The sequence below is a fragment of the Agelaius phoeniceus genome, chromosome 22 (assembly GCF_051311805.1).
Source record: "Agelaius phoeniceus isolate bAgePho1 chromosome 22, bAgePho1.hap1, whole genome shotgun sequence".
Classification (NCBI taxonomy): Eukaryota; Metazoa; Chordata; class Aves; order Passeriformes; family Icteridae; genus Agelaius; species Agelaius phoeniceus.
In genome coordinates this window covers 1,355,091-1,382,880 of record NC_135286.1, presented here as the reverse complement: position 1 = coordinate 1,382,880, position 27,790 = coordinate 1,355,091, and the positions used below count along the sequence as shown (strand labels likewise).

At 58.9% G+C, this 27,790-nt stretch overlaps 2 protein-coding genes across 2 annotated transcripts; both read right to left on the bottom strand.

The window, feature by feature from the left end:
• Positions 1-1,975: 1,975 nt before the first annotated feature.
• On the bottom strand, positions 1,976-16,175 carry TRIT1 (tRNA isopentenyltransferase 1). Its single transcript, XM_054648244.2, has 11 exons — positions 15,949-16,175; positions 10,679-10,819; positions 10,190-10,288; positions 9,859-10,007; positions 8,944-9,086; positions 8,594-8,705; positions 8,402-8,514; positions 7,340-7,417; positions 5,722-5,831; positions 5,298-5,412; positions 1,976-2,570 (listed from the first exon to the last, which is right to left on the bottom strand). The coding sequence occupies exons 1-11, from the start codon at positions 16,102-16,104 to the stop codon at positions 2,431-2,433; spliced, it is 1,356 nt and encodes a 451-aa protein (XP_054504219.2). The 5' UTR covers positions 16,105-16,175; the 3' UTR covers positions 1,976-2,430.
• Positions 16,176-18,412: 2,237 nt separating this feature from the next.
• MYCL (MYCL proto-oncogene, bHLH transcription factor) lies at positions 18,413-23,005 on the bottom strand. Its single transcript, XM_054648232.2, has 2 exons — positions 22,405-23,005; positions 18,413-20,083 (listed from the first exon to the last, which is right to left on the bottom strand). The coding sequence occupies exons 1-2, from the start codon at positions 22,907-22,909 to the stop codon at positions 19,518-19,520; spliced, it is 1,071 nt and encodes a 356-aa protein (XP_054504207.2). The 5' UTR covers positions 22,910-23,005; the 3' UTR covers positions 18,413-19,517.
• Between the last annotated feature and the right edge of the window lie 4,785 nt (positions 23,006-27,790).

Sequence of the window (27,790 nt, the reverse complement as noted above, 5' to 3'; positions counted from 1 at the left end):
GCCACCACCGGGATGGTGCCTGCTCAGCAAGGACAGGGAGCTCCCCCAGCTCAGGCTCTCGGCTCCATGCTCAGCCAGACCAGGGTGCCGAGGGCTTTAATTGATGGCGAGCCAAGCCACGCCGGGGCTGTTTTCTAATCCCAGTGTAATTAATGACCTTATCTTTGGCCAAAGCCATTTAGATTAAGTGGCTGGTGTGATGGGCTCGGCGGCTCCGGCTGCACAGATGGAAGAGCCGCGTTTGTCTGGGGATTAGCGGAGGGCAGATGGAGTGAAGTGCCATTCCCCACTCCCAAACCTCCCGGCACTGACAGCAGCCTGAAACCTGAGACCACAACAACTTTCTCAGCGAGCCCTGGCTGGGACTGGCGAGCGATTCCTGCATTGTTTGTCCCTTCTGCAGGGCCCAGAGCAGCAGGAGCTGCTGCCAGCACCAAGAACTGGTGTGACCCTGCCAGGAGCTCCATCCCAGCCCCTGCCTGGAGACCTGCAAACAGCAGAGGCACAACGCACCGAGAGTGACCTCCCTTGGAGAGCAACCCCCGGCAGGAATGCTGCCCTGGCTCTGCCCAAATCAACTGCTCTCAATGGCAGCCCCCAGCTCTCCAAGGAAGAAATCCCACCTGTATTGTGGTGCTGATGGGATCAGGGCAGGTGTCCGTCCTCCACTGCATGGACAAGGAAGTGTGGCACACCCTGTTCACCTGGAACACCTGGGAACCAAGGCCTGGGAGCCCCTGCCTCCCCCTGCTCAGCACAGCCCATCCCAAACAGGCTCCTGAAGAGAACAGGCTGCTGGGGAAGAGGAATAACACGAATCTGTGGGGATAACAAAGTTCATATTAAACCGATTAAGGATATTTAATCCACCTCTAACAGTATGGACATCTGACTGCACTCAGGAGCCAGAGCAGATAATCCCAGCCCTCCTTCCCAGTGCTGCCCCAGTGATCCCAGCCTGGCCTGGGGAGATGACTCAACATCTCAGAGCTGTCTGTCACAAACCAGCTCAGCACACGGGCCTGCACTCCCAGCTCACACTTCAGGCTGGGAGAACACAATTCCATGCCACGACCTCGTGCCCATGTGTTCCAGCACTGGGCTGAGCCCACATCCTTGGGTTGAGTCAGCATGGATGGCAAACAAGTCTGGGCTGGAGAAGAGGCTCAGCTGGCACTGCACAGACCCAGCAGCACCGCAGTGCCCAGCATTCCAAAGCTGGTGCCCAGCTCTGCCCAGTGCCAAATTCCCAGCTCTTTCCTGCACATGAGCTCCCACAGCTCGAGGCAGGCACCCCACGGGGCCCTGCAGGAATAATTCCACTCTGAGGAACACAAACTGGAGGTTTAATCTAATCCCCACCAAAGCAGGAATCTCCAGAGCCCACGCCGGCAAATCCACCCACGCAGCTCTTCCCCAGCAGGATGAGCCCTGGCTCTTGCCACATGGCACAGTACAAGGAAAAACTTGTGCTCTACCAACCCTCAAACCCTCCTGACTCTGAATTTGCCAGGAGAATCCCAAAGGCTGTCCTGGTTTCACCAGAGCAGCATTCCAGGCACAAATGGCACTCACATCCTCCAGGAACAACAGTGGGACACCAACTGCCTGGCGGACACAGCACCAGGAATTTGCTGCTCAGTAGCTTTGGATTCAAATTCAGGGCTGGTTCCCAGTGCCAAACCACAGTGTAACCCCCCGGGAATTCTGCCTTAACTAGGACAGGCTCATCTGTTGCAAACTCGATGAGATCATTTCCAAGTTCCTGTTTAACAGGTGCCAGGCTCCTCCTGCACCTGCTGTGTGCACAGGGCTCCCTGCCCCCACCAGGCTGGGAACATCTGCTCAGCTCCCTCAGGAGATGTGGAAAAGGTGACTGGGAGAAGGAACCAGATCTCCTGCCCTGTGCCCAGAGCAGGGAACATGGGCCAGGTAGAATCAGAGAGCAAGGAAACCGCGCTTGTTAACAGGGAGGGGAACCCACAATAATCCTGCAACTTTATTTGCATGTAAAAGAACAAAAAAAAAAAAATCCTCTCCACAATAAAGGCAGGCAGAGCTCGCTCAGCTCTGGAGCTGCACCCCCGGCCAAGCTGGAGGAGTCGGGGTATTTCTGTCTCTGAGATCCACACAACCACAGAGCAGCAGCTCAGCCATTCCAAGGATGCAGCTCTGGCAGGAATTCACACTTTGCATGGGAGGAGGCTCCCAGCAGCCTTGCCCCGGGGCCCAGCCCGTTCCAGGCAGGGCTGGGGGAGCATGGGAACACAGCAGGATGAGGCCACATGAAGAGGATCCCATGCAGCCTTTGCCGTCACACACCTGCCTCACCCCCCAAAAAAATGACTCAGCTCCTTGGTTCAAGGCTGCCCAGCACTAAGCAGCTTCCTCTCCATGCAGGTGGATGCACAGCTGCTCCCTTTTCCAGGCCTAAGGCACAGGCAGGCTGCCATCCTCGTCCGAGCTCTCTGTGTCCCCACTGTCCCCCACGGTCCCTCCGGCACGGCCGGACGCCTCCAGCTTCCTCCTCTTCTTCAGGTGGTGCAGGTGGGATTTGGAACGTGTGTGAGCTGGAGGAAGAGGCAAACAGAGCCTTTAATCTGTGGAATTTGGAGGAGGAAACAGCCAAACCCCCCACGCAGGGCAGAGCACCCTCCCTTCCCAGCACAGTTCACTCCCAGAGAAAAGCGAATTCCCAAACCCTGCCCTGGCTGCTCCTCTGGACACTTCCAGGCCAAACTATCAGGGCTCAGAAGAGGACAAAGGAAGAACTGAGAGAGGGAAAAATCCTGGTTCTGTGTGGGCAGAAGATTCCAGGCTGTCACTGCCAGCCTCTCCAAGGAAGAGGGAATGTGTTTCCCAAGAGGTGGCACTTTGCAGGCTGCAGGTGAGGTTGGGCAACTCCCTGCTTGCTCCCCATGGAGAGCTGCCAGGATCATTTGTAGGACTGGATCCCTGCACCACAGCACTGGGAAGATGCTGTGCATCCTACAGGGCAGCCAGGGAAAAGCCTGGAGCAGAATTAAACTTCTGGATAACTCCAGGGCAGTGCCCCAGCCATGAGAGCAGCAGGAGTCAGATGGGAACAGAGGGGTAATCCCAGGGATTCAGCTTGGAGCAGCAGGAGCTGCATTTCTCCATGAAATCACATCCTTAAGGACAGCCAAACCTCCTTATCAGCGGTTTTATCTCAGGGGAGGCTTTGTCTGACCATCTTGGCAGGGTGGTTTTGCCTTTTCCAAGAGATCAGAGCAGCAATTAAAGCACAAACTTTTCAAGCAGGGCCTTAATTAAATGAGGGTATGTGCTCTGCTGAATCAAGGCCCTCAGGTGTTTTCCAGCCATTCTTTTTCTGCCAAAGGATGAAATCACATGCAAAGCAGCTGCTTTATCACAATGCTGGAGGGTCACCCTCACCCTGAGATAAAGTCTCACCTCCTGCAATTTGTCACAAGCAACACCAAAGCTACAGTGGCTGAGGAAGTGCCAATTGCTGCTGCTGTCTGGGAGTTGTGCTCTTGAAGTCCATATAAATTGTAAAATCAGATACAATTTTAAAATCCCCCAGAGCCAGCAGGGTGCTGGGAAGCAGTTCCAAAAACTCTCTGTCACCTCTCCTAAGAAAACAGACCAGAGTGCAGAGCCACCCAGCTCCCACCACTGTTTTCACCTTCCTTTTTGTCCATTTTGCAGGTACAAGTAACACCCAGGCTTTGGAGCATTTTTCTCCCACCATCTGTGGATCTGAGCCCAGTTCAGCTGGATACAGAGAATAACAGCTGGTCTTGGCTGAGGGAGGCACTGCCAGCATTGCCTGGTGTCTGGGGTGACATCCCTAAGGACATGGAGGCATTTGGGGGGACCCCAAGGAGCTCCCACTGAGTCACAGAACTTTCTGGACCTAAAGGATGCCAGGGGCCTGGAGAGTTTTCAGTTCTGGACAAACAGAGCTCCTTCAAAGCACCTCCTGAGACGGCTAAAATAGATAAAACAACAACTGCACTTAACTGATCTCACTGCAAGGAGCCTCCCCCAAAGAGCAGCTCCAGCCTTTGCCTTCAGCACTTCCCTACCTCAGTCAGGAATAAGCAACTCCTTCAAACCCAACAACCTGGGAAATTTATCTTTGGTTGAGTCTCATCTGCTTGTTTTGGCTGGGGCAGAGTTGATTTCCCTCACAGTAGCTGCTCTGGGGCTGTGTTTGGATTCGTGCTGAGCACAGGGTTGATAACTCGGGGATGTTTTGTTGTTGCTGGGAGCTCTGGAACTGAGTCAAGGCCTTTTCTGCTCCTCACAGCAACACAGAGGGAGCTGGGGGTGCACAGGGGGTTGGAGGGGACACAGCTGACCCCAGCTTACCCCAGGGACAGCCCAGGCCATGCAGCTCACACTTCCTGGGGGGAAGGAAAGGGGGGGACATGGGGATGATGGCATTTGTCTTCCCAACGTCGTGTCAGATGTGATGGAGCCCAGTTTTCCTGGGGATGGCTGAGCATCTGCCCAACCATGGCAAGCAGTGAATTAATTCCTAGTTTTGCTTTGCTTTCTCTATTAAACTTTAACTCAACCAACAATTTTTCTCACTTTTACCCTTGCAATTCTCTCTCCCAGAGACAGAGAGTGGGGGAGTGGCTGTGGGGGGCTCAGATGCTGGGGTTAAACCATGACCCTGCACATCCTGTATTTGGGCAACACATGGAGATTTACCAGTTTCATTTCTGCAGCAGGTTTCTCCATGACTTTTTGTTTCTGGTTCTCAGCATGAGCCTCCCAGCACAGATAAATTCACTGACTTAATCTGATTCCAGCTGAGCTCTTTTAAAGTAAGTCTATGGAAAATAGAAAATCCCTTTCTATTACAGCTAGGAATAGTTTAAAAAGAAAAAAAAACCCACACATAAGTAGGAAATATTAGAGCTGAACTATCAGAAACATTATGAAATTTTCATTTACACAACAGAACTTTAGAGGAGAGAGATTTGCTCTGTGCTTTTTGAAGAAGCATCCACAGTGCTGTGAAGGACCAGGAGCCCTGAATAAACATCAAGCTCTGAACTTGGTGCCACATACAGATCCCTGGTGTGATGCTCTCTGTGTTTTCTGGGTGCTGGGAAGGGGGGCAAGCCCAGGGAAGGAGGGAATCCTGACAGATGGCTCCTGTGGCACAGCTCCTGCAAACAACCCTTGCGAGGCCAGGATCATGAGCTGGGGGTCATCTGGCCACAGGGCAGCTGCTCCGGCAGCCCACAGAAGCTCAGCCCTCCCAGGTGCCCTCCTGTGCCCTGTGAGGGCCCTACCTGCCCACTCCCTGTCGCCGATGATGAGTCTGGCACAGAGCTCACACACGCGATGGCTCCGCTTGTTCTCCTCGTCCTGCTCCATCCTCAGGGGCTCTGCCGGGGGCTCACGGCCCTGCAGATCAAATAATGCCTCAAGCTGGGCTCTGCCACCAAAATTTGCCTGTGTTCACTTTCACAGAGTTTGGGATGGGAGCTTGGCACACTCAGACACGGGCTGGCAAGGCAGACAGAGAGTTTCACCAAGCGCAGCACTGGGCATTGGGGAAAATGTTCAGCTGAGACAACAAATCTACTGCTGCAAGGAAATGCCAAGGTTGGGCATGTGAGCAGCCAGCCCTGCTCCAGGGACAGACTGTGTGCCAAGCCAGGGGGCCTGGAGAGCACAGAGAAGTGAGCCAGGCAAAGGCCAGCTCCCCAGTACCTGGATGAAGCTCTCCACGATCTCCAGGGCAGGTTTCAGCACATCCTCCTCCCACCGCTGCACATCAGACACCTCCAAGCCATAAACTGGGGGCACGTTGGGCCCAGGACCTACAGAAACACCACGAGGCAGCTCAGCACCAGAAACCCTCAGCACCAGAAACCCTCAGCACCAGAAACCCTCAGCACCCCCTTCCAGAACCCAGGGGGAGCAGAGGGATCTGCTTCTTCCTATCAGCATTCAGAAGCCAACAGCACCAGGCTGTCCAGAGCCAAAATTCCCTCCTGCAAGCAGCAGGAACACCTCAGGACTCAGGGAAGCATCTTCACAGCTGGCTGCCCTTGGGAGAATGTTCTGGAATCTGAGCATGCCAGCAGCCCATCACAACAACCACCACCTCAGCCCAGCCCTGGTGCACAGGAGGCTGGGAGGATGGAAGAGCTGGATGCAGGCACAAAGCCACCACAGCAGGCTGACAAGGAGATGCAGGCATGGAGCCTGGATGAGGGATCTGAGCGTGCAGATTCCCACTCAGAGCTGGAACTGACTGTGCAGGGGCTGATGCTCCTGGCTCCTGGCAGGAGATGCTTTGCTGATGACAAGGGACAGGTTCACAGCCACCCCTCTGGTCTGCCCTGGCCCAATGCCAGGACACAGGGCACTGGCTGCAGCCAGGACAGGGTGGAACAGCTGCCAGCAGAGAGCACCTGCTCCCCGGGTGACCTGGCTGCTCTCCATGGCTCACCTGCCCTCCACGGGCACCTGGCTGTCCCTGCCTGGACAAAGCCATCAAAGGCTCCACGTGCCAGTCCCCAGCAGGTGCTGCTTTTATTGCTGTGCCCACAAACTCGCCCCTGACAGGCCCATCTGAAGCACACCTGCCACCAGAAAGGTGAGCTGAGCCACTCTGCCAAAACTCCTGCGCCTCCTTCGAAGTCCGTCTTTTTTTGACTCGAGTTTCTCCCTGCCTTCTCTTTATTTTATTTTTTTTTTTACTATTATTTATTTTATTGTTGTTTTGCCCCTACTGAGCACCTTTCAACAAGTGCCCGGCTCCCAGCTGCTGCTGCTGGCCCTGCTCCAAGGCTGGGGCTGGGATGGGGAAGTCCTGCTGGCTCCCTGCCACCACCCAGAGCACGGCCACGGGGCTGCTGCTCCTAATCTGGAGGGCAGCTGTCAAATGGGCTTTGCTCCCTGCCAGGAGCATGTGTGGGTGCGTGGGGACCCCTTCCCTGAGCCCCTCAGGAGCATTTGGCAGGATAAGCTGCAGGGATGTTTGTGACCATCATCATCATCATCATCATCTAACAGTGCCTGACACAGGGCTGAGCCTCTGCTTGGGATTTATCCCTCCTGATGGCTGGGAGGGGATGGGGTCCAGGGGTACAGGAGACAGAGCTGGCTCTTGAGTGTCTGGGATGAGAGGCTGTGGGCAGGACACATCTCAGGAGGGGCAGGAGATCCACTCTGCAACCCAAACCAGTGGGAAAGGCAGAGCCTTGTGGGTGGATGGGGACACTGGGTGGCTCCTGGAGGGTCTGCTTGGGAGCCCCAAAGCCCCAGAGTCCCCGGTGGAGCTGAGATGGGGCATGAGGAGAGCTGGGAGCAGAGGACTCACGTTTCAGGAAGCGGTTCCGGACCCATTTGTTCTGCCTCCGGGCGTATCTCTTGGTCACCTGCTTCAGGGCCTGGATCCCTTTGGAACAGGGGATTAAACAGGAGGAAAAAAAGACCCCAAAGGTCAGTGAGAAGAGACTGTCAGCTCCAGGGGAGGGAAATCACACAAGAAAGAAGTTTGTGCTGGGTGGCACCATCAGAATTATTTTTACTGTCAGTCTGGGGTCTGTGCCTGCACTGAGAAGAGGCTGGACAAGGTATCCCAAATATCCCTGAATAAACAGAGGGTGCAAAGAGCCCAAACCCTCCACCCTGAAGCTTTAGCAGGTAGGACAACCTGTTCAAGTGCTGCACTGCTCTCATAATGCCCAATTCTCTGCACAATGGAGCCCAGGACTGCTCATCCCACCCAGCAGAGGATGATTTACCACTCTACAACTGCTCAATATTTAGTACCAGGCTTATCAAATCCCTCCTAATCGTCTCCTGAGCAGACACAACAAGTTCCTTCTGCATCAAACTTGTTTTCAAGCCTTTTATCATTTCTGTGGTTTCTTCAGTCTCTTCTTCCACACTGAACCCTCCTTGGCACGGATGGACTTTGCCTGGGCCCTTCCTGTGTGGAGAGCAGCTCCCCTCCAACATCAGCCCAGACATTCCAGAATAACACAGCACCAAAGGCTGCATCCCTGCTGACTGATCCCCACATTCCTCACCACCACAGAGCTGCTGACATGCTGAGTTCTGCTTCATTCCTCTTTTCCAGCCCTGCTCTCCACAGCATTCACACCCCAGCTGGGATCCCATCGCCCAAGTGGACCTGCTCCAGATCCCAGGTCACCTGTACCCTGTGCACCCTGCAAGGAGGCCTGAGGGGAGGGAAGGGCTGCTCTGGGTGTGCCCAGAGATGCTCTCCAATCACTGGAAAATGAGTCCCTGCCCCTCTGGGCTGGCAGAAGTGGGAAATGCAGAGAGAAAGGTGCAGCTGGGGCTGCGACTTTGGTTTAGAGCACCTGGTGGTGTCACCTGGAGCTTTGTGGGGCACACGGGGTGCTGCCCTCACCTTTCTCCAGCAGCAGGGCACTGGTCTCGGGTGAGCAATTCCCTTCACTGACGAGGTACTCGTGGAATTCCTTGAAGCCAATGGACTGGAAGATGCCGTGCTGGTAATCCTGCCTGGAGAAGAACCAAAGGCAGGGCTCACAGTGGGAGACCTCCAGAGGGAGGAGCAGAGAGGATCTGGCTGCTCACCCACCGGTTCTCTGCCACCTTCTGCTGGTTGTAGCGGCGGTGGAAGTCCCGCAGCTCCTCCAGCAGCCCTGCAGCCACCATGTCATCCACCCTCTTGTCCAGCCGTGCATCCAGAGCTGCAGGAGGACAGCAGGACATGGCTGAGCTGCAGGGAGCCATGTCCTGGGGGGCTGCAGAGCCTGCCAGGACAGGAGTCAGCACTGCCAGGCTGCTGCTCCACCTGAGGAAGGCAGAGCCTGGCAGTTCTCTGTCACACCCACTGCTGCCAGAGGAATTGCTGCCTTCTCCAGGGAGGAGGCTGGGGCAGGAGCAGGGAGTCAGCCCTTCCTCAGCCAGCCAGGAGCCCGCTCTCACCTGCCTGGTCTGCGTGGAGCCACAGGATGCAGGAATGTGGGTATTTCAGGGGCCCACCTAAGGGCCCCCCGCCTTCCTCCTCCTGCTGCTGGTGCAGGATTTGACTGTGGGGGATCCCCGTCTCTTCAAACACTTGGAGGCTCCTGGAAGCAGAGGCACACAGAGCTCAGAGGCTGGGTGAGAACCAGCGTTCCCATTCCCCCAGCAGCCCCGGGGGCTCCGGCAGAGGGAACCGCAGACACTCGCCGAGATCCAACCCTCTCATGTGGGGGGAGGGCAGGTCCCAGCCCCGTCCCGTGCCCGGCATCCACGCACACCCAGGTCCTGGGGGTGCAGTGCTGGCACCCGAGGAGCCCAGAGCACAGCCACCCACTCCTGCCTGGCACAGGGACAAGTCCTGCAGGGGACAGGGATCTGGCTCCAGCCCTGCCCTTTCCAGCCAGGCAGGGCTGCAGGGACGGCACCAGCGCTGAGATGCTGCTGTGGAGCTTTGCCCAGCCCAGGCAGGGAGGGAGCTGTGCTGGTGCCCCACCCTCCATGCCCCTGCACCGTGCGAATGGGGTGGGCGGTGTTCTGCTCCCCGGGGCCAGGGCTTGGCTGGGACGGAGCAGCAAGCCTGGTCTTGCTGCCGTGCTGTTCCCACAGAGCTCAGCTATGTAACTCAGCCAGCAGGGCAGCTTGCTCTTTAAATAGCTCCAGACAAACCCTCTGCTGCTGGGGCACGGAGCAGGAGCAGCCCCAGAGCACAGCCCAGCACCCCAGAGGCAGCTCAGGCTGGGGCTGTGTGGCCAAAGGGCTCAGATCCCACAGAGTCCCCAGCACCAAGAACCCAGGAGCACCCACTGGGGTGGGAATGCTCATCCTGCCGTGCTCCCAGGCACACAATTCCCTCAGGAAGGGCTGAGGGGTGCTCACCTGGCCACCTTGCGCTTGTCGTGGGGGTGCAGCTTGGCCGCCATCTCCGGGTCCACCTGGCTCAGGCGCCGATGGAGCTCAGCACTGTCCAGCTGCTCCAGCTCCACTTTCCTGTCACTGTCCGGCCTGGGGGCACTGCTGGCCTTCTCCTGTGGGGCACAGGACAGCCCTGAACCAAGCAACACGATCCCTCAGAGCCATGGGGTGAAGGAGGGGCTTTAGGGTCTCCTTGCCGCTCTCCAGCAGGGACAGCACCGTGCCAAATTGCAGGAAGCATGCCCTAAACATGGATTCATCCTTTCCCAAAGGGATTCACAGCCCCTCACAGTACCTTGGTGTTGATAAGGACCTTCCAGAGCAGGGACTCAATGTAGTAGTTGGTTCCTCCCACAACTATGGGGATCTTGTCCCGGGCAAAGATATCTTCAATGTGCCAGAGTCAAGGAGCAGAAGCAGAGATGAGAGCAGGGGGGAAAGGCTGTGGGAGCAGCAGGCTGGGGCTCAGATCCCACTCTCCCATCCTCAGGGAACCAGTAAGGCTGCAGGACAGGGTTAGAGGTGTCCCTCATCTCTCATTGCTCTCTGTCAGCTCCAGAACTCAGGGACACCCCAGGACTGCCAGGGAGGACAACACTCAGCACAGATCTTCCCTGGGCTGTCCTGAGGGTTAGCTGGGCAAAAGAAGCCCCAAGTCCCTCTCACCAGCAGAATCCTCTGGAAAAATAGAGGGATGTGGAGAGCCCAAACATGCATCCCTCTGGCTATGGAGGGGGGAAGCCCATTCCTGCTCAGCCAGGCAGGCTGCAGCATGACAGGATATCAGAGGCACAGCTTTGTCCCTGAAATCCACCACGGTGTAGTTGGAGACGAGGGGATCCACAAAGCTGATCATGTGGTGTCTGCAGAGACGCTGTTCCTGAGGGGAAACCTTGTTGGTGATGATGTCCAAGCCCTTGTACACCTGGGGAAGAGAAGAGCCTGTCCTTCACCTCTGTGTCCTGTGAGACCTGCACTGACCCCTTCCCCCTGTGCCAGTCACCCCTCCCAGCCCCTGCTGGGGCAGCACAGGCAGGGCACAGCAGGGGCACGTGCCACGTTCAGGCAGGGCAGCAGGAATCCTGCCAACACCTGCTCCTGCCAGGGCCAAGCTGCCTCTCTCTGCTGTTTGTTCCTGCCCACAGCAGATGAACCGTGGAGCCCAACCGCTCGTGACTGCTTTCCTGCTTTGATACAACTCTGTCATTAGGGCTGGGAGGGCTGACTGAGCTCTTGGACGGTGCAGCCAGAGCCTTGGCAGTGTCACCAGCCTGGCACAGAGCTCCAGAATTAGGGCCTCCAAGCTGCCACCCCCTCATCTGCTGCTGCAGCTAAAAGCTCAGGTGTGCTGTTCTCCTTGTGGGGACAAGGATCACTGCTGCCTGCAACACAGAGCAGATTCCAGGCAGGAGAAATGAGGACAGCTCCTCACCCTGCTTCCCATGCAAACACAACCTTCCTCAGCACTGGCAGCTCACAGTGGGGCACATAAAGCCTCTGTGTCCAGCCCAGCTCTGTGCTGTGCCCAGGATTGAGCAGGAGGTGGCAAAGGAGGTGCTTTGGAAGGATGTGTTTCGTTCTCAGAGCCTTCCTGCTTAAGAGAAGTCTCCCAGCATGGGATAAACCGGGATGATGGGGAAAAGGGCTGGAAATGGCTGTGCTCATTTCCTCCTCCATCCCCCCCAGAAACCACCCCAGCCAGACTACAAAAAATAAATTTCCCTTAATCCCCTCTGAGAAGCTGCCGAGCCTCCTGCTGCAGCGTGGCCTCCACCCACTGCTCCCCTGGTCCCAGACAGGAGGACAAGGTGACACAGAGGTGACCCACGGGCACCAGGCACAGAGGGATGAGGTTAGTGGAGCAGGGAAGCCCAAGCTCTGCCTGGAGCAGTCATGCGAGGAGCTGCTGGAGCTGCTGAACCAGCTCTGCTCCCACCTTGCTCAACTGCAGCCCTGGGAGAGCCAGGGCTGGCTCCTGCTCCCATCCCAAAAGGCTCCCCCGGGGGGCAGGAAGCGAGGGGGAGAGGGAGGGCAACCAAAGCCTGCAGAAAGGCAGCTGCCCCAGGGGATGGTGAGCAGGCAGGCCGGGCCCACAGGCAGCTCTGCCAACGTGCCCCGTGGCTGCGGGCAGCTTATTGATCCCTGGGCTGGCAGCTCCATTCAACACGGGCTCCAGCCGGCACAGAAAGGCTTTGAATTCAGTGAGCTTTGGCTCCCTGCCTGTTCTCCCCATTTCCAACCCTCCAGCTCCTCCAATTCCCACTGCCTGCCTGCAACCCCAGCGAGCACAGAGGGCTGACAGGCTGCTCAGAGTCAGCCAGCAGCTCCCAGTGCCCTGCACGGGCACATCCAGGATACAGAACTCAGGCTGCCATCCCCAGCTTCTCCTGGAGATTAAACACCGAGAGCTCCTGGAATATCTGGCAACAAGGGGAGGAATGCAGTGTCAGTGTGTGGGCTGGGAGGAAACAAAGGCAGCCTTTTACACACAGGCAGTAAGCCCCGAGAAGGTTTCCACCAGCTGGCTGTCGGCAGGGCCTCGCACCGAGACGTCCTCCTGACACTCATTTCTATTTTCAGCCAGCGGCTCAGATAAGCCTTTGTTGCTTTCTAAGGCCCCAAAACAGATTAGCAGCAGCCTGGAGCAGCCGGGCTCCGAGACACGGAGCACAAGGCAGCACTAAAGATGCTTAGCCTTGAGGGCGTCCTCCCACCTCTGCGCTGAGCCCCCGTGCTGGGCTGGGAGGGCAGAGCTGCCCCTCTGGAAAAGGTGGGGAAACTGAGGCAGGACGCGTAAATCCCCATGATTTTTAGGATCTGCAGGCCTGGGAAGGGCAGGTTCTCCCAAATCTTTGTTCTGGCACTAGTATCTACGGCCAGGAAAACATCAGGATTTCACAGGGGCCATGCTGGAGAGGGGCATGGAGGACCCAAACCAAGGAGAGCACGATTGACTCCCTGCCCTGATTCCTGCAAAGGCTCTGGAGATGTCCTGACTGCACACACTGACTGGCAAGCGTGTGCTACAGCAACTGCATCACCACTCCCAAGGGAGAAATGCAGAAGGGACAGTGGGATCCAGACAGGACACTGGAATCTAGAAGGCACAGTGGGATCATGAGTGGATGGGGCCCACCTCAAGCTGGCACAGGGATCCCTGCATGTTCACTGCCAGGAATGAAGAAATGAAGAAACACGACTGGCTTCACCCTGCCTGGCTCTCCAAGGAATTATTTACTCCTCAACCAAACTCACTGGGATGACAAACAGCAACAGAAAGGACAAAAAGAAAGATTAAGAGGCCAGCAGATTAACCAGAGCTCCTGAGCTGCAAGCAGGCAGCAGTTAAGTCTGTAATTTGAGCACAGCGACTCAGAGCCATGACGAAAACACCCTGGAGAGGGATAGAGGGGTGCCTGTGTGTGGGAACAGGTGGGCTCGGGGCTCCCCAGCCCCTTCCCCGGCCTGGCTCCCGCTCCAGCAGCTGCCCAAAACACTGCCAGCATTTGTCAGCGCTGCTCAGAGCCCGGCAATGAATGCACAGAGGGGGCTGAGGGCGACATGGTCGCTGGCAGCTGTCAATCCCCGACCAGCAATGGGATTTCCAAACCCTGGCGAGTCTCCTGCGAGGACAGCAGAGCCAGCCCTGCGTGGCAGGGGGACGGGGCACGGGGAACAAAGGCAGAGAGAAAGGAGCCCCGGCTGGGGGGCACCGGGGGCTGCCCCGCCTCGGCAGCACGCTGCATTACGGGATAAAGCAGCCGAGCTGCTGGGCCCTGGCTCCACAGTCACGCTAGAATGAGATTAAAAGGAAAGCAGGACAAGAGCCACTGGAGCCTGGATGCCTTCGGGCGCCTGCAGCAGGGTCCTCCCCACACTGCCTGCATTCCCATGGTGGGCCCTGAAAGGAGCAGGGCACAGAACGCACGCTCCGAAACATCCACGAGCAGGGATGCAGCTCCTAAATATCCACCAGTGGCAATTCAGCTCCTAAATATCCACGAGCAGGGATTCAGCTCCGAAACATCCACCAGCAGATTCACCTCCGAAACATCCACCAGAAGATTCAGCTCCTGAATATCCACCAGTGGGGATTCAGCTCTAAACATCCACCAGCAGGGATTCAGCTCTAAACATCCACCAGTGGGGATTCAGCTCCTAAATATCCACCAGCAGACATTTAGGAGGCTCCAAACACACCTGCAGAGCTCAGGATGCAGCAGCAGCCTCGTGGCCACAGCATGGCCCAAGCCAGCAGCCACCTCTGCAATATTAAAGATGGGCAAAGCTCCTGCTCTTCACGTTTTGCCCTCTCAGGATTTCAGTTCAGCTCAGGCCTCACTCTTTCCCCAAGAGCTTAAGGGAAATATTCCAAGAAATTGCTTTCTGATTGCTTGCCCCAAATTCAGGAGAGTGAGGTTTTAAATTTAGCTCAGTGGGACACAAAGAGTGACCAGGAAACAGGGAGGTGGGCACAGGATAGTGGGAGTTGATCTCTGAGCAGCACAAAGGGTGTTGCTGGCAGAAAACACTTTTTTATGTAGAATAATAAACACATTTAACATTAAACTTGATGGAAAGTTCACACCCTATAGGAAGTGAACAGTGAAAGTGTGAATCAGTAAGGAAAATATTTTGCTAAGCAACAGCAAAATTGTTATTCTTGTGGTGGCTGAAATGTCCATCCTGTGGCAAAGCTCTTGTAGCTGAACAAAATTAAGACCAAAACAAAAGAGTTTTGGCTCCTTGCTGTTGACTTATCCCAACCACACAACTGATATATTCCACACTGCTGCTTGCAGTGAGAGATGAGACCACAGACACTGTCACTGGCAAGGAGAAAGTATAATTTTTAACACTCTTCCCCAAATCTCTTGGTGTCCCTTTGCTGATGCCAGAGGACACCATCCTGTGTGTTGCTCACTACCAAGTTACTGCAGCTGCTGCCTCCCCTTACTCAACCCTTTACACCTCCCTGCAGCTTCTGGTGGGTTAAAATTAAAACACCTTCGCTCTGGTTTCATGCCAAAAGGTGAATTTATTGGGGATGGGGAGGCTTAAACAAACACTTTGAACAAACTCCGCATTTTTGGTTGTGTTCAGAGCCCACAGGGCAGGGAGGGGACACAGAGGCACTGCCACAGTAACCAAACAACTGCCCAGTGGGATGGGCACTGGGACTGGGGAACTGGGGACAGGACAGGGACACTGGGACAGGGACACTGGACCTGGCACAGGGGCACCAGGATGGGTTTCAGGGCTGGGACAGAGGCACTGGGGACAGGACAGGGATACAGGGACAGGAGTACCGGGAACAGGGCAGGGACACCGGGACAGGGGCACTGGGACAGGGACATTGGAGCTGAGACAGAGGCACCAGGATGGGTTCCAGGGCTGGGACGGGGGCACCGAGAACAGGACAGGGACACTGGGAATAGGACGGGGATATGGGGACAGGGACACTGGGACAGGACAGGGATACGGGGACAGGGACACTGGGACAGGACAGTGACACCGGGAGCGCATTCAACAGGCAGCCTCCATCCCGTGGGCCCTCCCCTACCCGCACCTGGACACGGGGCCCGGAGGAACCGGAGGGAACCTGCCCGGAGCCTCCGGGACTGAGCTTTTCCAGGCCCCAACCGGGCCCTGCTGCCCCTCCAGGCCCAGCTCGGACTTTCCCCGGTACAGCCCGGGCGGGCCCTGGTGCAGGCCAGGAGGCCCCGGTACAGGCCGGACCTCCCCCGGTACAGCTCGGAGCCCTCCCGGTACAGCTCGGAGCCCTCCCGGTACAGCTCAGAGCCCTCTCGGTACAGCTCGGAGCCCTCCCGGTGCAGCCCAGGCCGCCCCCGGTACAGGCCGGGAGGCCCCGGTACAGGCCGGACCTCCCCCGGTACAGCTCGGAGCCCTCCCGGTGCAGCCCCGGCCGCCCCCGGTAGAGGCCAAGCCGCCTCCCAGCCCCCGGCCCAGGCCCAGGCCCCACCGGGCTCCGGTCGCGGCTCCTCCCGGCCTAGGCCCGGCCGCGGCCTCCCCGGTGCCCGGCGCCGGCCGTACCTGCATGGAGTCGGCGCTGACGATCTCCCCGCCGAGGCGCAGCCCGAGCTGCAGCGCCAGCGCCGATTTCCCGGTGCCGGTGGCGCCCAGGATCACCACGAGCGGCCGCGGCGGCCGCGGGGCCCGGCCCAGGCACAGCGCGGCCGCCGCCGCCATGGCCCGGCCGGGGACGGGCACGGGCGGGACGGGGGCGGGCCGGGGCCGGGGCCGGGGCCGGGGCCGGGGCCGGGGCCGCCCGCGGGGAGGACGGGGCCGGGCCCCGAGCTCCGTGCGCCGCTGCTCGCCCGGGATCCTCTCCCCCCCAGCCCCCTCCGTGTCCCTGTGTGTCCCCCCCGCTCCTTGCCCCGGGTCCCCACAGCCAGCCCGGTCCCCTCGCGGTGTCCCGGGTGCCCAAACCCATCCCCAGTCCCGCGGGCCCTTTTCGGGTCCCCCGTTACCGCCCCAAGCCTCTCACGCCCTTGCCCAGGCGTGGGGCTCTGGCCCGTGGTCCCTTTTACAGGAGCGAGTGGGAAGGATGCTGTTGCCATAGCAACGGGGCAAAGCGATGGGGAGCGGGGCTGTTGCCATAGCAACGGGGCAGAGTAGGATGATGCGCGGGGGCTGCTGCCATGGCAACGGAGAGGAGCGGGTTGCCGTGGCGACCGCAGCTTCCAGGAGGCTCGTCCTTCCCATCGCCACGGCAACAGGAGGGGATGGGGAGCGGGGCCGCTGTCCCCGTGGCAACAGAGGGGAGGGAAAAGGGGAGGCCGTTGCCAAGGCACCTCCGCGGTGCTGCTCTCCCTGGCAACACACATCCCTCGCCATGGCAACAGGGAGAGGGAGGCTGCGGGCCAGGGGGGTGCGGGCAGGCGGCCCCCCTCGGCAGGGAAGGGATTATCGCCGCCTCGGGAAACTGTCCTAAAAATTTGCCAGCCCAGGCGTGAAGGCGGCATCGTGCCCACAACACCCCCGGGCCAGCACAGGGATGGGAGGGAAGATGTGGTGGGCAAGCAGAAGTGGTTTGGGGGGTACAGCAAAGAGCAGGGTGTCAGCAGGGCAGGGTGCATTAAAAAAAATAACTAATTCAGGCCCTGGCAGTGCCAACTTGTGATGATTGCAGCTGACACTCACAAATTGCAGTGCTGAACAGGCGAGAAGGAAAGCCCTGTGTGCTTATTTTCTTCACAGCACTGTCAGTCTCCTTCCCTCATCCTGACCGCGACAATATGAGAGGAGACACGTGCTCCAGTAACCAGGGAAGCTTCAGGTAGATGCACATGAATGCAGGCTTTAGGCAGGAGAACCCAAAGGTGTTTACAAACTGCAACTCAATTCTTCAGTTTGGTTTGGGCTTTGGGGCCATCTCCTGCTCAGGCTCAGGCTGCGGATCTGCTCATCACTTCCAAGAAAGATAATTAATGATTTAAACTTCCTAGGCACCTTCAGCACAAAAAGAAATTTCAGGAGGGTCACCTTGAGCTGAGAAAAGAGGAGAGACTGCGAGTGTGAGCGTCACAAAACCACAACAGAAATAACCGTTTGAGGGGCTGGTGCATCTGGGCTGTGTCTCCTGCGCATGGGCGAGGTGTCAGATTTAGGTCACCCCGCTCCCTGGTTAAGCTGTGGGTCATGGGAGCACCTTTTAATGCAGCTCTGAAAGGCTGTGACACCGTGTGATGCAACACAGAGTGTGAAACGCTGCTGGCAACGAAGGGGATGGGTGTTTAAGGGCTTCTGTGTGGCACCATCGCTGTTTAAGGCTGGTTTTCCCCCGGTGATCGAGGCTCCAGCAGCAGCTCCTGGCTCCTGAGTCCTCAGCAGTAACACAATCCCACATCCCTCCTGCATTTAGAGTAAGACTTTTGCTGCCAGGACAAAGGAAACCCAAACGTGTCAGGTTTGGGGGCAGCAGGGAGAACACACATATATATAATTTCATCCACTTGGCAGATCTGGGATGTGGAGTTCTCTGGAAGCGAGTGGATTGCATTCCCCACTCCCTATAGGGTTACTGCCAGACACAGCCCCAGCCCCTGACCCGTGGGGCAGTGATCACCCCACACCCCCTGCCCCAAACCCCATTAGGGGGGGTTTACAGTTACATCAAAGCCTTCTCCCAGCCCAGCCTGGGCTCTCTGCCCTTCCTTGCCACTAAAACCACTTGAAAGGAGGAAAAATAATCCAGGTTGATTCATTTCCCTGGCCCCACCACCACGACCACTTCTTCTTCAAGCGCTGGGAGAAAACCAGGACAAAGAGCTCAGTCTTGATGCAGCTGAGCCTTGGGGAAAAAATAGATTCATTAATTTTTAATAATGTCCAGGATACCCCAAAAGCCAGGAGCCAGAGCAGCCCCCCCCCACCAGGAGCACTAAGGTGATGCATGGAAACCCACAGCATGGAAAAAGCCAACCCAGGCTGTTGCAAACTTATTTATTTATGAAGTATGAGGTAATGAAGAAAGTGCTAAATCCAACCAGTGTTAACTCTAACAGTTCTCAGCAGGTCAGCAGGGACCCCAGGGTGCCATCCTGCGGGACCACCCCTGCCAGCACCCATGGGAGGGGACAGGGGACTCTGCCACCCACACACCCCCAGACTGGGCAGCAGGAGGGCACAGACAGGGCAGGCAGAGCAGCCCCCTGCAAAACCCGGAGCTTTGCTGGGGATTTTAAGTGGCTGCTGGTGAAAGAGAACTCACAAAGGTGGGAAAAGGGATCACAAGGATGCTCACAAGGATGGGAAAGGGATAAAATTCCCTGTTATTGCAAATGGGTGGTTTGGAGAGCTGCAAGGGGGTGAATGGCCTCTGCAAGGACTCAGCTCAAGGGTCCAGCAGGAACCAGCCCCTTCCTGATCTCCCTAAAGTGCAGCAGGACTGAGCCCTCCCCCACAGCAGGAAATCCCCCTTAAAAAAAAAAAAAGTTTTAATATATTTATATATATATAAAAAAGCAAACTCTTTACCAAATACTTCTCAAAAAGTGGTACAAAAATACAGTATAAAAACACAGCCTCCAGTATAAGACTCGCAGTTACAGCAGCAGAGTTTCTAGAACATAAAATCCAGGACCAGCTACTGCGTGAAGTGACACAAGGAAGTGAGGTACGGTCCAGCCGAGCAAGGGGGCAAGAGGCACATCCTGCCATCGCCACCTCCATGGGATCTCTCCAGAGGTGAGCCCCGTGCTGGGCTCTGAGTCTGCCCTGCTTCCAGGAGCCAAGACAGACGTGGTTGCTTGGGGTTTTTAGGGCTGGTGGGTGCCCAGGGGTAGCTCCCAGCGATGCTGTTGGTGGCAGAGGCTGCTGGAGAGGGGGAATAAATCTGAGCTCTTGAACTGGAGCAGTCACTGAGGAAGCTTCACAGCAGGGGCAAGGGAAATCTTGGAACAGCCAGTGCCAGGAACCAACCCCAGGTAGGTGACACTGTTGGGGTCTCTGCTGTGGACCCATTCCCACAACCACTGCCACGTGCTCCAGCCCCTAGGGCCAACAACTCCACAAGCAACCAGAAAATAAAAAAAAAAAAATGTGCAAATTGAGAAGGAGCTGGGGGTTTGTGGGGACCAGGATGGGGGGCACACGGCATGCTAGTGCCCCTTAAGGTGAGCAATCCTTTTGAGCAGCTGGGTCTGGCGCAGCTGCAGCTGCCGCTTCTCTGCCGCCATCCTCCTCTCGGCGCTGATGAGGGACTGCAGGTACTCGGAGGATTTGCTCAGGATCACCACTTTGGGGGTCTTGGGGCAGCTGGCCAGCCCGGGCACCTGGTCCCGCAGGGCCAGGAAGCGCGAGCGGAGGTCGTTGCGCCGCTTGCGCTCCAGGTAATTGTGGTTTTTCCTCTTGGCCACGTCCTCGCTGTCCGAGCCGGGGCTGCTGCTGGGTTTTGGCAAGCCAGGCTCAGGCAGGGGCACGGTGGGGGTTGGCTCCACGTTGCTGGGTGGTTCATCCTCCTCCTGCTCCTGCTGGGGGGACTCGGGAGGCGGGCAGGGGTCTGGGGGCGAGCGGGCGGCGTAGTTGTGCTGCTGCTGGTGGACAGAGATGTGGAAACGCTTCATGCAGGGGTCCAGGGGGTCGGCACGGAGCGTGATGGTGACTGGCTTCCTCAGGCTGAGAGATTGCCTCTTGTCCACCGTCACCACGTCGATCTCTTCACCTTCTGCTCCCGCGGAAAAGAAAGAACAAAACTCCATCAGATGGGAACGCCCTGTCACCCTTTGTCACCTTTCCACAGCTCCCTGGAAAATGTCCCCACTAAAGTTTGCTCATGCAGTGAAACCTCCAGAAGCCTTCTCCCAGCCCAGCCTGGGCTGTCTGCCCTTCCTTGCCACTAAAACCACTTAAAAGGAGGAAAAATAGAAATCCAGGAGGGACTGAGTGATTTAAGTGCCCCTTCAATACCATCACGTGGGAAGGAGTGGAATTCCCTCCCTGTTTCATGCACCTGGTCCCCCAAAAATGGACTGGGAGGCTTTAATTCCGCCTCACTTCAGCACCAGGAGCAACATGTGTTCATCATAAAGGATCATCAGGAAAGAAACACCCGAGCCCTCCCGCGAGGTGGGGGGAAGCTGGAGGAGCAGGATGCTGGGACAGCCTAGTTCCAAAGTTCATCCCGGTCGGGTGCTTTCATGGCCCATTGGAATTGTAAATGAGGGATATAAGGGCAGCAGTACCCTTTGTTCCCCTCGGCTGCAGCTTCCCACCTCGGTGACTTGTTACTTTTCACAAGTGATAAAGCCCATTCAGCCCCGGCTTCCCGGGGACAGAGGGGACAATTCCCCACTGTGCAGGGAGGGAGCGAGAGGTGAAGAGGTCCCTACAGCAGACTCTGAACCTCAAAGGCATCTCAAGCCCAGAAACAGAAAGACCTAAATAAAGCATAATTGGTCCCATTCTGCCTGTTGGCACTGCTGTTGTCCCATCCCAGCAAAGCCCAGTGGCTTTGGGGACAGCGAGGTGAGCAGGCTCCGGACACATCCGCTGTGATTGCCCTCACTTTAGGGGATGGGCCTCCGGTTTTTTTCCTAAGTTTTGGTGGGGAAAACACAGACACTTGCAAAACGTTGAGATGCTCAAACCCTCACCAACATCGTGGGCAGAGGCCTGGCCCCACTCCCCTGCGAGAGTGCCAGCTCTGGGCTTCTGATAGCGACCCCAGCCGATGCCCCGAACCCTCCAGGCTTTGGGGTTCAGCCCAGGAAGCCCAAACCCCCCGATACTGGAGCTCCTGGGCTTGGGGACACTCATCAGTGTCACAACCCGCGCGGTCCCAGCCCCGTACACACACACACGCTCATTAATAAAACTCAGACCGCCTAGCCCCGCCTCCCGCAGCCTCCCATTGGCTGTCCCACGGGGCCGGCCGGCTGTTCTGCCATCCCATTGGTCCGTGCTCCTGTCCATCAGCGCGGCCCCTCTCATTGTTTGCAATCTGTTGCTTTTTGTTCGGCGCCCACGTGGCGCGGCCGGACCCCTCCGGGACCCCCGCGGTACCGGGACCCCAGCGGCATCCCCGCGGCCCCCGAAGGCCCCCGCATATTTGGGTTAAGCCTCTTAACGCCCGCGACCTGGCTTACAGTTCCCGGGCTACTAATGGCATTAAGCCCCGCGCCGTGACTCACCGGCGCAGGTGGCGGCCACCGGCAGATTTATTAACGGGGTCACGGCACCGCGGCAGCGCTCCCACGGCACCTCCGAGTCAGCCTGGCCTCCGCGGGAGCCACGGAAACAACGCACGGGCCCCGGCGGGGCTGCGGGGTCGCGCAGAGCCGCAGGGTGTTTGCAAATAAACACCGAAAATTGGCGTGAGATTGGAGAGATGCGGGGCAGCGGCACCGCACTGCCCTTGTGGGGGGGTTCGGGGGTATCCCCGTCCCAGCGGGACCCCCGTGTGAACACCGGCACGCTCCCCACGCGGGACAGACGGACAGACGCGCCCCGGGGCTGGGCTGGGACGCGCCGCAACCGGGGCGGCTGTTCCTGCCCGTCCGACCGAGCCGCCGCCCCGGGGGACGCGCCGCTGCTCCCAAACCTGCTGCCCACAGGGCACAGTTTGCCTTTTGTCCCGAGGGAAGCCCGTCCCGGGTGGGCCGTGGGAGGAAGAAGAGGGAGCGGGCGAATTCCCGGGCCGAGCAGAGCGCGGTGCGGCGCTCGGAGCCCCAAACTTCGCACGGCGAGATGCAAACTTGCCCTTCAACCTCCCCACGAGGTTTCCGTGGGGCCGGGACGAGGGAAAGGGAGCAGCAGAGTCCCACGCAAGAGCCGGAGGGAGCTCCGCGCACCCTCCCGAGGGGGACGGGGGATTGCGGAGCAGAAACGCCGCGGGAAAGGGGAACAGCCGAGCCCGCTTTGTTCGTGGGGCCGGGACCGGGGCTCGCTCGGAGTCTCAACAAAGGCGCAGCCCGGCTGGGAGGCTCCCTGCACACACATGTGCGGACACGCGTGTTCCCCGCGCCGGGCTCCAGCTCCGTCCCTTACCGGAATCGCTCTGGCCCTCGGATCCCGAGGATGCGGGGATCTTGCTCTCGGCCAGCGGGCAGAGGAAGACGGCGGCGGGATCCACGCACTCGCTGACGGAGCTGCTGAAGCCAAAATCCTGCGCGAAGGACGGCTTGTGCGGCGTGGCCCTCTGCGTGCCCGTGGAAAGTTTCTCTGTCATCGCCTTCTCCAGCCTCTCCCGCGCTGAGAAACCGCTCCACATGCAATCCTTGAGGATGAAAGCGCTCAGGTTCCCGAAGATCTGCCCCGTCCCTATGAGATACTCCGGCTCTTCCCCGGCGAGGCAGTACCGGGAGAGCCATCCCGGGCGCTCCTCCGCCCCCGAGCATCCCCCCTTGTCCCCGGGGGTGCCCAGCGGGGACAGCGGGGGCGTGGGGACCAGCTCGAACTTCTTCCAGATGTCCTCGCTGGGCGCCGTGGAGCGGTGGAAATCCTCCTGGGCGTCGTGATCGTAGAAGTAGTGCTGGTACGAGTCAAACTCCATCGCGGCTCACGGGGAAAGGGGGCGGCCGACACAAGAGCGGGCACTCAGAAGAGGGGCAGCCCCAGGGATGAGGGGGGACCCCCACCCCGGCGCCAGCCCCCGAGCCGGGACCGCGGGCGCATTGTTCCCCCGTTCTTATAGCCCGGCCGCGGAGCCCGGGCCCGCCCCCGCCAATCGCCGCGTGAGGATTTGCATAAAGGGCGTGGTCATGCTCTGTGCCCCGTCCCCCGAAGGGACACGGGGAGGGGGGTGCGAGGTCCCCCCGGGGGTCCCCGGTGTCGCTACCGGGGATGCTCACGGGGTTCTGGACCAGCAGCCCCGCCGTGCGCTGGGCTGGGGGCTCCTCGCCGCCCCCAGGAGAGCCCCGGGGGCTCCCAGCGCCGTCCTTGGCCCCCCGAGAGGGGCAGGGTTTGGGGGATCCCCCTCTGCAAGGGCTGGGGAGGGACACGCAGCTGAGCCACCAGCCCGGGGACCGGGGCAAAGCCAACTGGGGAAGAGGGGACAAGTCACAAGGAGGCATCGTTGTGCTGGCGGGGATGATTTTTGAGGGCTCTTTCTCATCCTCTTGGCTGTCAGCCACCGCTGCTCACACCACAGGCAGGAAAGGGCCTCACACGGGGCAGCATTGGGGTCACTCAGTGCTTGTGTCCAGCTCACGGTGCCGCCCTGGATACCACCTGGAGACATCCCCACTCCTCCCCAAAGCCCTGACAGGCCCAGCTGGGAGCATTCCTCCCCTGAAAGGCACCAACTTCAGCAAAAAGTAGGGGCTAGAACACGGAGGGGCTGTGGGGACACCAGGAAAACAGAGCAGGGGGACACAGTACTCATGAGAAATGAGGTCTGTGCACAGAGGAAGGGCCGTGGAGGGGCTGGGAGCCCCTGGGGATGTCAGGAGCCACAGGCTGGATGGAAGTTGGGGTGTCTGGGACACACAGAGCTCCCACCAGCAGCATTTTGCCCATGCAGCACAGGATGCTGCATCTCTCCAATGCCAAGTTCCTCCTAGAAAGGGCAATAATTGTTGTGAAAACACAGTGGGGCTTTCCCTCCTGCCCTTAATTGTTACCCACACACACACACAGAGGTACAAAGTCCACCCTGAACCAACAGATTCCCCTCACGGTGTGAGTGAACCCACTTCAGCCCCAGCGCCCTCCTTTCTTCACCCAGTGTGCATTGATGAGGCCACGGGATCTGCCCCAGCCGGCAGCCCCGGAGGGACTGGGAGGTTGGGAACTGGTGCCCGGGGTGCAGCACCAGTTCTGGAGGGAGAAAACTGTCCCAGTCCAGCGACCAGTACAGCCCAGCACTGCAGTGCTCTTCATGGACCAGCACAGCCCAGTAAAGTCCAGTGCACTCAGTCCAGTGTAGACCAGCACAGACAAGCCAAATCCAGCCCAGTCGGGTCCATCACGCTCTCCCCGGTTCTCCCCGGTTCCCCCCGGTCCCGGTCCCCGTCCGCAGCCACCGCCGGGCTCGGGGCGCCACCTGCTGGGCCCCGGGAGCAGCGCCCGTGGGGCGGCGGGGACGGGGACGCGCGGGTGACACCGCAGCGGGCGCCCCCCGCCAGGGGGACAGCGCTGCCACCACTGCGTGCCTCAGTTTCCCCATCGCCAGCGGGCAGTGGGCAGGCAGAGGAGCAGGGCTGGCGGCTGTCCCGGGGTGTCCCGGTGTGTCCCGGGGTGTCCCGGTGTGTCCCGGGGTGTCCCGGTATGTCCCGGTCTGTCCCGGGGCAGCTCCGGCCCTTCCCTTGCTAGCTCGGGGCTCGGCGGACCCCGCAAAGCTTTGCCAGCTCCAGCCCCTGTGAGATCGCTGGCTCGGGGCTGAGATTTCCCAGCTCTGGGGTCCCCGCGATGGCCGCAGCGCCCTAAATGCTCTCCTGGCCCTTACAGAGCAGCCCCGAGCATCCCAAAGCTGCTGCGGGGTGGGGCAGGAGCTGCGGGGTGGGGAATCCCGGTGGGATGGGGCAGGAGCTGCGGGATCGGGAATCCCGGTGGGATGGGGCAGGAGCTGCGGGGTCGGGAATCTGCGGGATGGGGCAGGAGCTGCGGGATCGGGAATCCGCGGGACGGGGCAGGAGCTGCGGGGTCGGGAATCCGCGGGATGGGGCAGGAGCTGCGGGGTCCGGGAATCCCGGTGGGATGGGGCAGGAGCTGCGGGGTCGGGAATCCCGGTGGGCTCCGGGCTGAGGTTCCCTTTGCACTCCGGGCTCAGCTTTGCCCCCAGTCCCCACGCTGGAAGCCCCGGGCGTGTCCCCAGGGTGTCACCAGCCGCAGCCCGGCCACCTCCGGGCTGCTGCCACCCTTCTCCCTCCCTGGGAAGCGCGGGAGAAGCTCTCTCTTCTCCCTTAGGAACAAATCGCCCTGCACTGAGGGCAGGGACTGAGCTGCCGCCCAGGTTTGTGCTGAGCCAGCACCTGCAGTGACAAGTGGCCATGGCTGGGGACACCCTGGCACTGTCGCCGTTCCGAGCTGCCTGTTCCAGCAGGAACACGCTCTCCTCCAGCCTATAGCGCCCGGCCACGTCTCCTTCCTCCCTCCTTTCCTTCCTCCCCGTGGCCTCCGGGACGGCCTCAGCTTTTCCCAGGGCGAGGCAGGAGCTTGTCCGGACTCCAAGGGGCTCCGGGTGCTTTGAAGGTGCAGAAGCAGCGCCGGGAAGAGCCGGAGCCCTTTGATCCGCACCTCTCCAGCGCTGGGCAAACAGCCCCGAGAGCCGCCGGCTGTGCAAACAGGGGGGTGTGACTGCCCCGGGGGCTGCGGGGACAGCGACAGAGGGACAGAATAACCTGGCCCTGCTGCACGGTGCTGGCACAGGTCCCCAGGCAATGCTGAGTGCGTGTCCCCGGTGCTGGCACAGCCCTCGGGAGCTGCCGTGGCCCTGCTGGCAGCTGGCTCCACACACGATGCAAGGGCAGATCCTGGTGGCCCCGTGCCCTTTGGATCCCCACTTCCAGCAGGGCTGGGGGTTGAAGCTGCAGAGCCCAGAGGGCTTCCCCACAGTGGGCAGCCACCCCCAGAGCCTGGCAGGTGTCCCAGGGGTGTCCTGGGGTCTGTCTCTGGATGTCCCTGGGACCGTGTTCACTGGGGTCTGAGGATGAGGGAAGAGAGGAGGATCTGACTCCATGTTTCAGAAGGCTGATTTATTATTTTATGATATATATTATATTAAAACTATACTAAAAGAATAGAAGAGAGGATTTCATCAGAAGGCTGGCTAAGAATAGAATAGGAAAGAATGATAACAAAGTCTGAGCCAACTAACTGCAATTGGCCATTAATTAGAAACAACTCTATGAGATCAATCCCAGATGCACCTGTTGCATTCCACAGCAGCAGATAACCATTGGTTACATTTTGTTCCTGAGGCCTCTCAGCTTCTCATGAGGAAAAATCCTAAAAAAAAGACTTTTCATAAAAGATGTCTGCGACATGTCCCCATCCCACTGCAGCCTTCGAGCCACTCTGCCATGCCCATGGGAGGCTTGGATGCCCAGGGAGGGAGCAGAGGCTGTGCCAACACATCTTGGCCCTATCTTGTCCCTCTCTGCCCTGTGACACGCCACGTGTAGCCCTGCAATGAGTCCCCTTTGTCCCCAAGAAGTTGTTGGGCAGCAGGCACAGAGCCTGGCTGGAGGTTTGCAGAATGCCATCCCAAACCCCTGTGGGCTGCAGGAACACCACTAAAAACTGCCCAGCCTGACAGGGATGGGGACAGTGCCCACAGCCCCGGGGTCACACCAGCCCCAGCTCCCTGGGCGTGCAGAGAAAGGGAGGAGAGGAAAATGCACCATTGGTTCCAGCCCTGCTGCCTCCTCCTTCCCTCCACTCATTTTGTCACTGTCTCTCCCTGCCCGACAGAGGAGGTGCCCTGAGCCCTGGGGAAGCTGTGGTGTCAGGCAGTGCCATCCCCACACTCAGGCCTCCAAAAGCTCTGGGATCACCTGTGTGCTGTTTGCCCCCAAGCCCACGCTCCCTGGCAGGGCTGGCCCAGCCTGGCAGGGCTGTCTGGTTTCGGGTGCTCTCACACTTGCTCAGATCCTGCTCCAGGCTGTGCCGGATGTGTGACAGTGGGAGGGGTGGGTGGCAGCAGGGATGGCATCCTGCACTGGAGCCCCCACCCTTCCATGTCCCCAGGGCCAGAATTTGGGACTCATCCCCCAGGAGGCCCCAGAGGTGTCCCCAGCTGGGGGATGTGGAGGCCAGGCCGGTGTGGTGTCACTGACGTGGTTCTGGTGACCCTGTGAGTGGCCCAACCCCAAGCACTGTGGGTCCCCAGGCTTGGCAGGAGCTGCTGCAGGGACATCCCCTGCAGAGCACCTGCCCCAGAGGAAGGGCTCAAATCCCCCACAGGAAATTGTGCAATAGCAGATCTGGGGGAGAAAATCCTCCTAATCCAGGGAAATCCTGGTCTGTCTACATCTCCTGTTCATATGCAAGGCTGGGCTCCCCTATCTGGGGTCTTTCTGCACAATCTCTGTCTCAAAGGCCTCTCTTTGTTCCCCTAGAGCCCTGTTTGCCCAGGAGGCAGCTCTGCTCAAGGACGGGAATGCCAAAAGCATTCCCAGGAGCTGAGGAGCCCCTGGGACAAAGGGAACAAGGTAATGGTGCTGGGGTCACACACAGCTGGGAAGTCTGGTCCCTAGAGCATGGTCAGGTGCCACCACAGGAGTCCCCTCTGCTCCTGGGCAAGAGATTTTCCCCGAGGAAAAGAGAAACTTTATCCACTCCTCTCTTGTTTCAGGGTGTTTTGTGTTACTGATTTGGGATGGAGGTCCATGTGGCCATCCAGCCAGGGGGGACACTGAGAGTCCCCTGCACCCTTTCTAGCAGGGCCTGTCGTGACAGGACACGGGGGTGATACTTTAAACTGAAAGAGGGG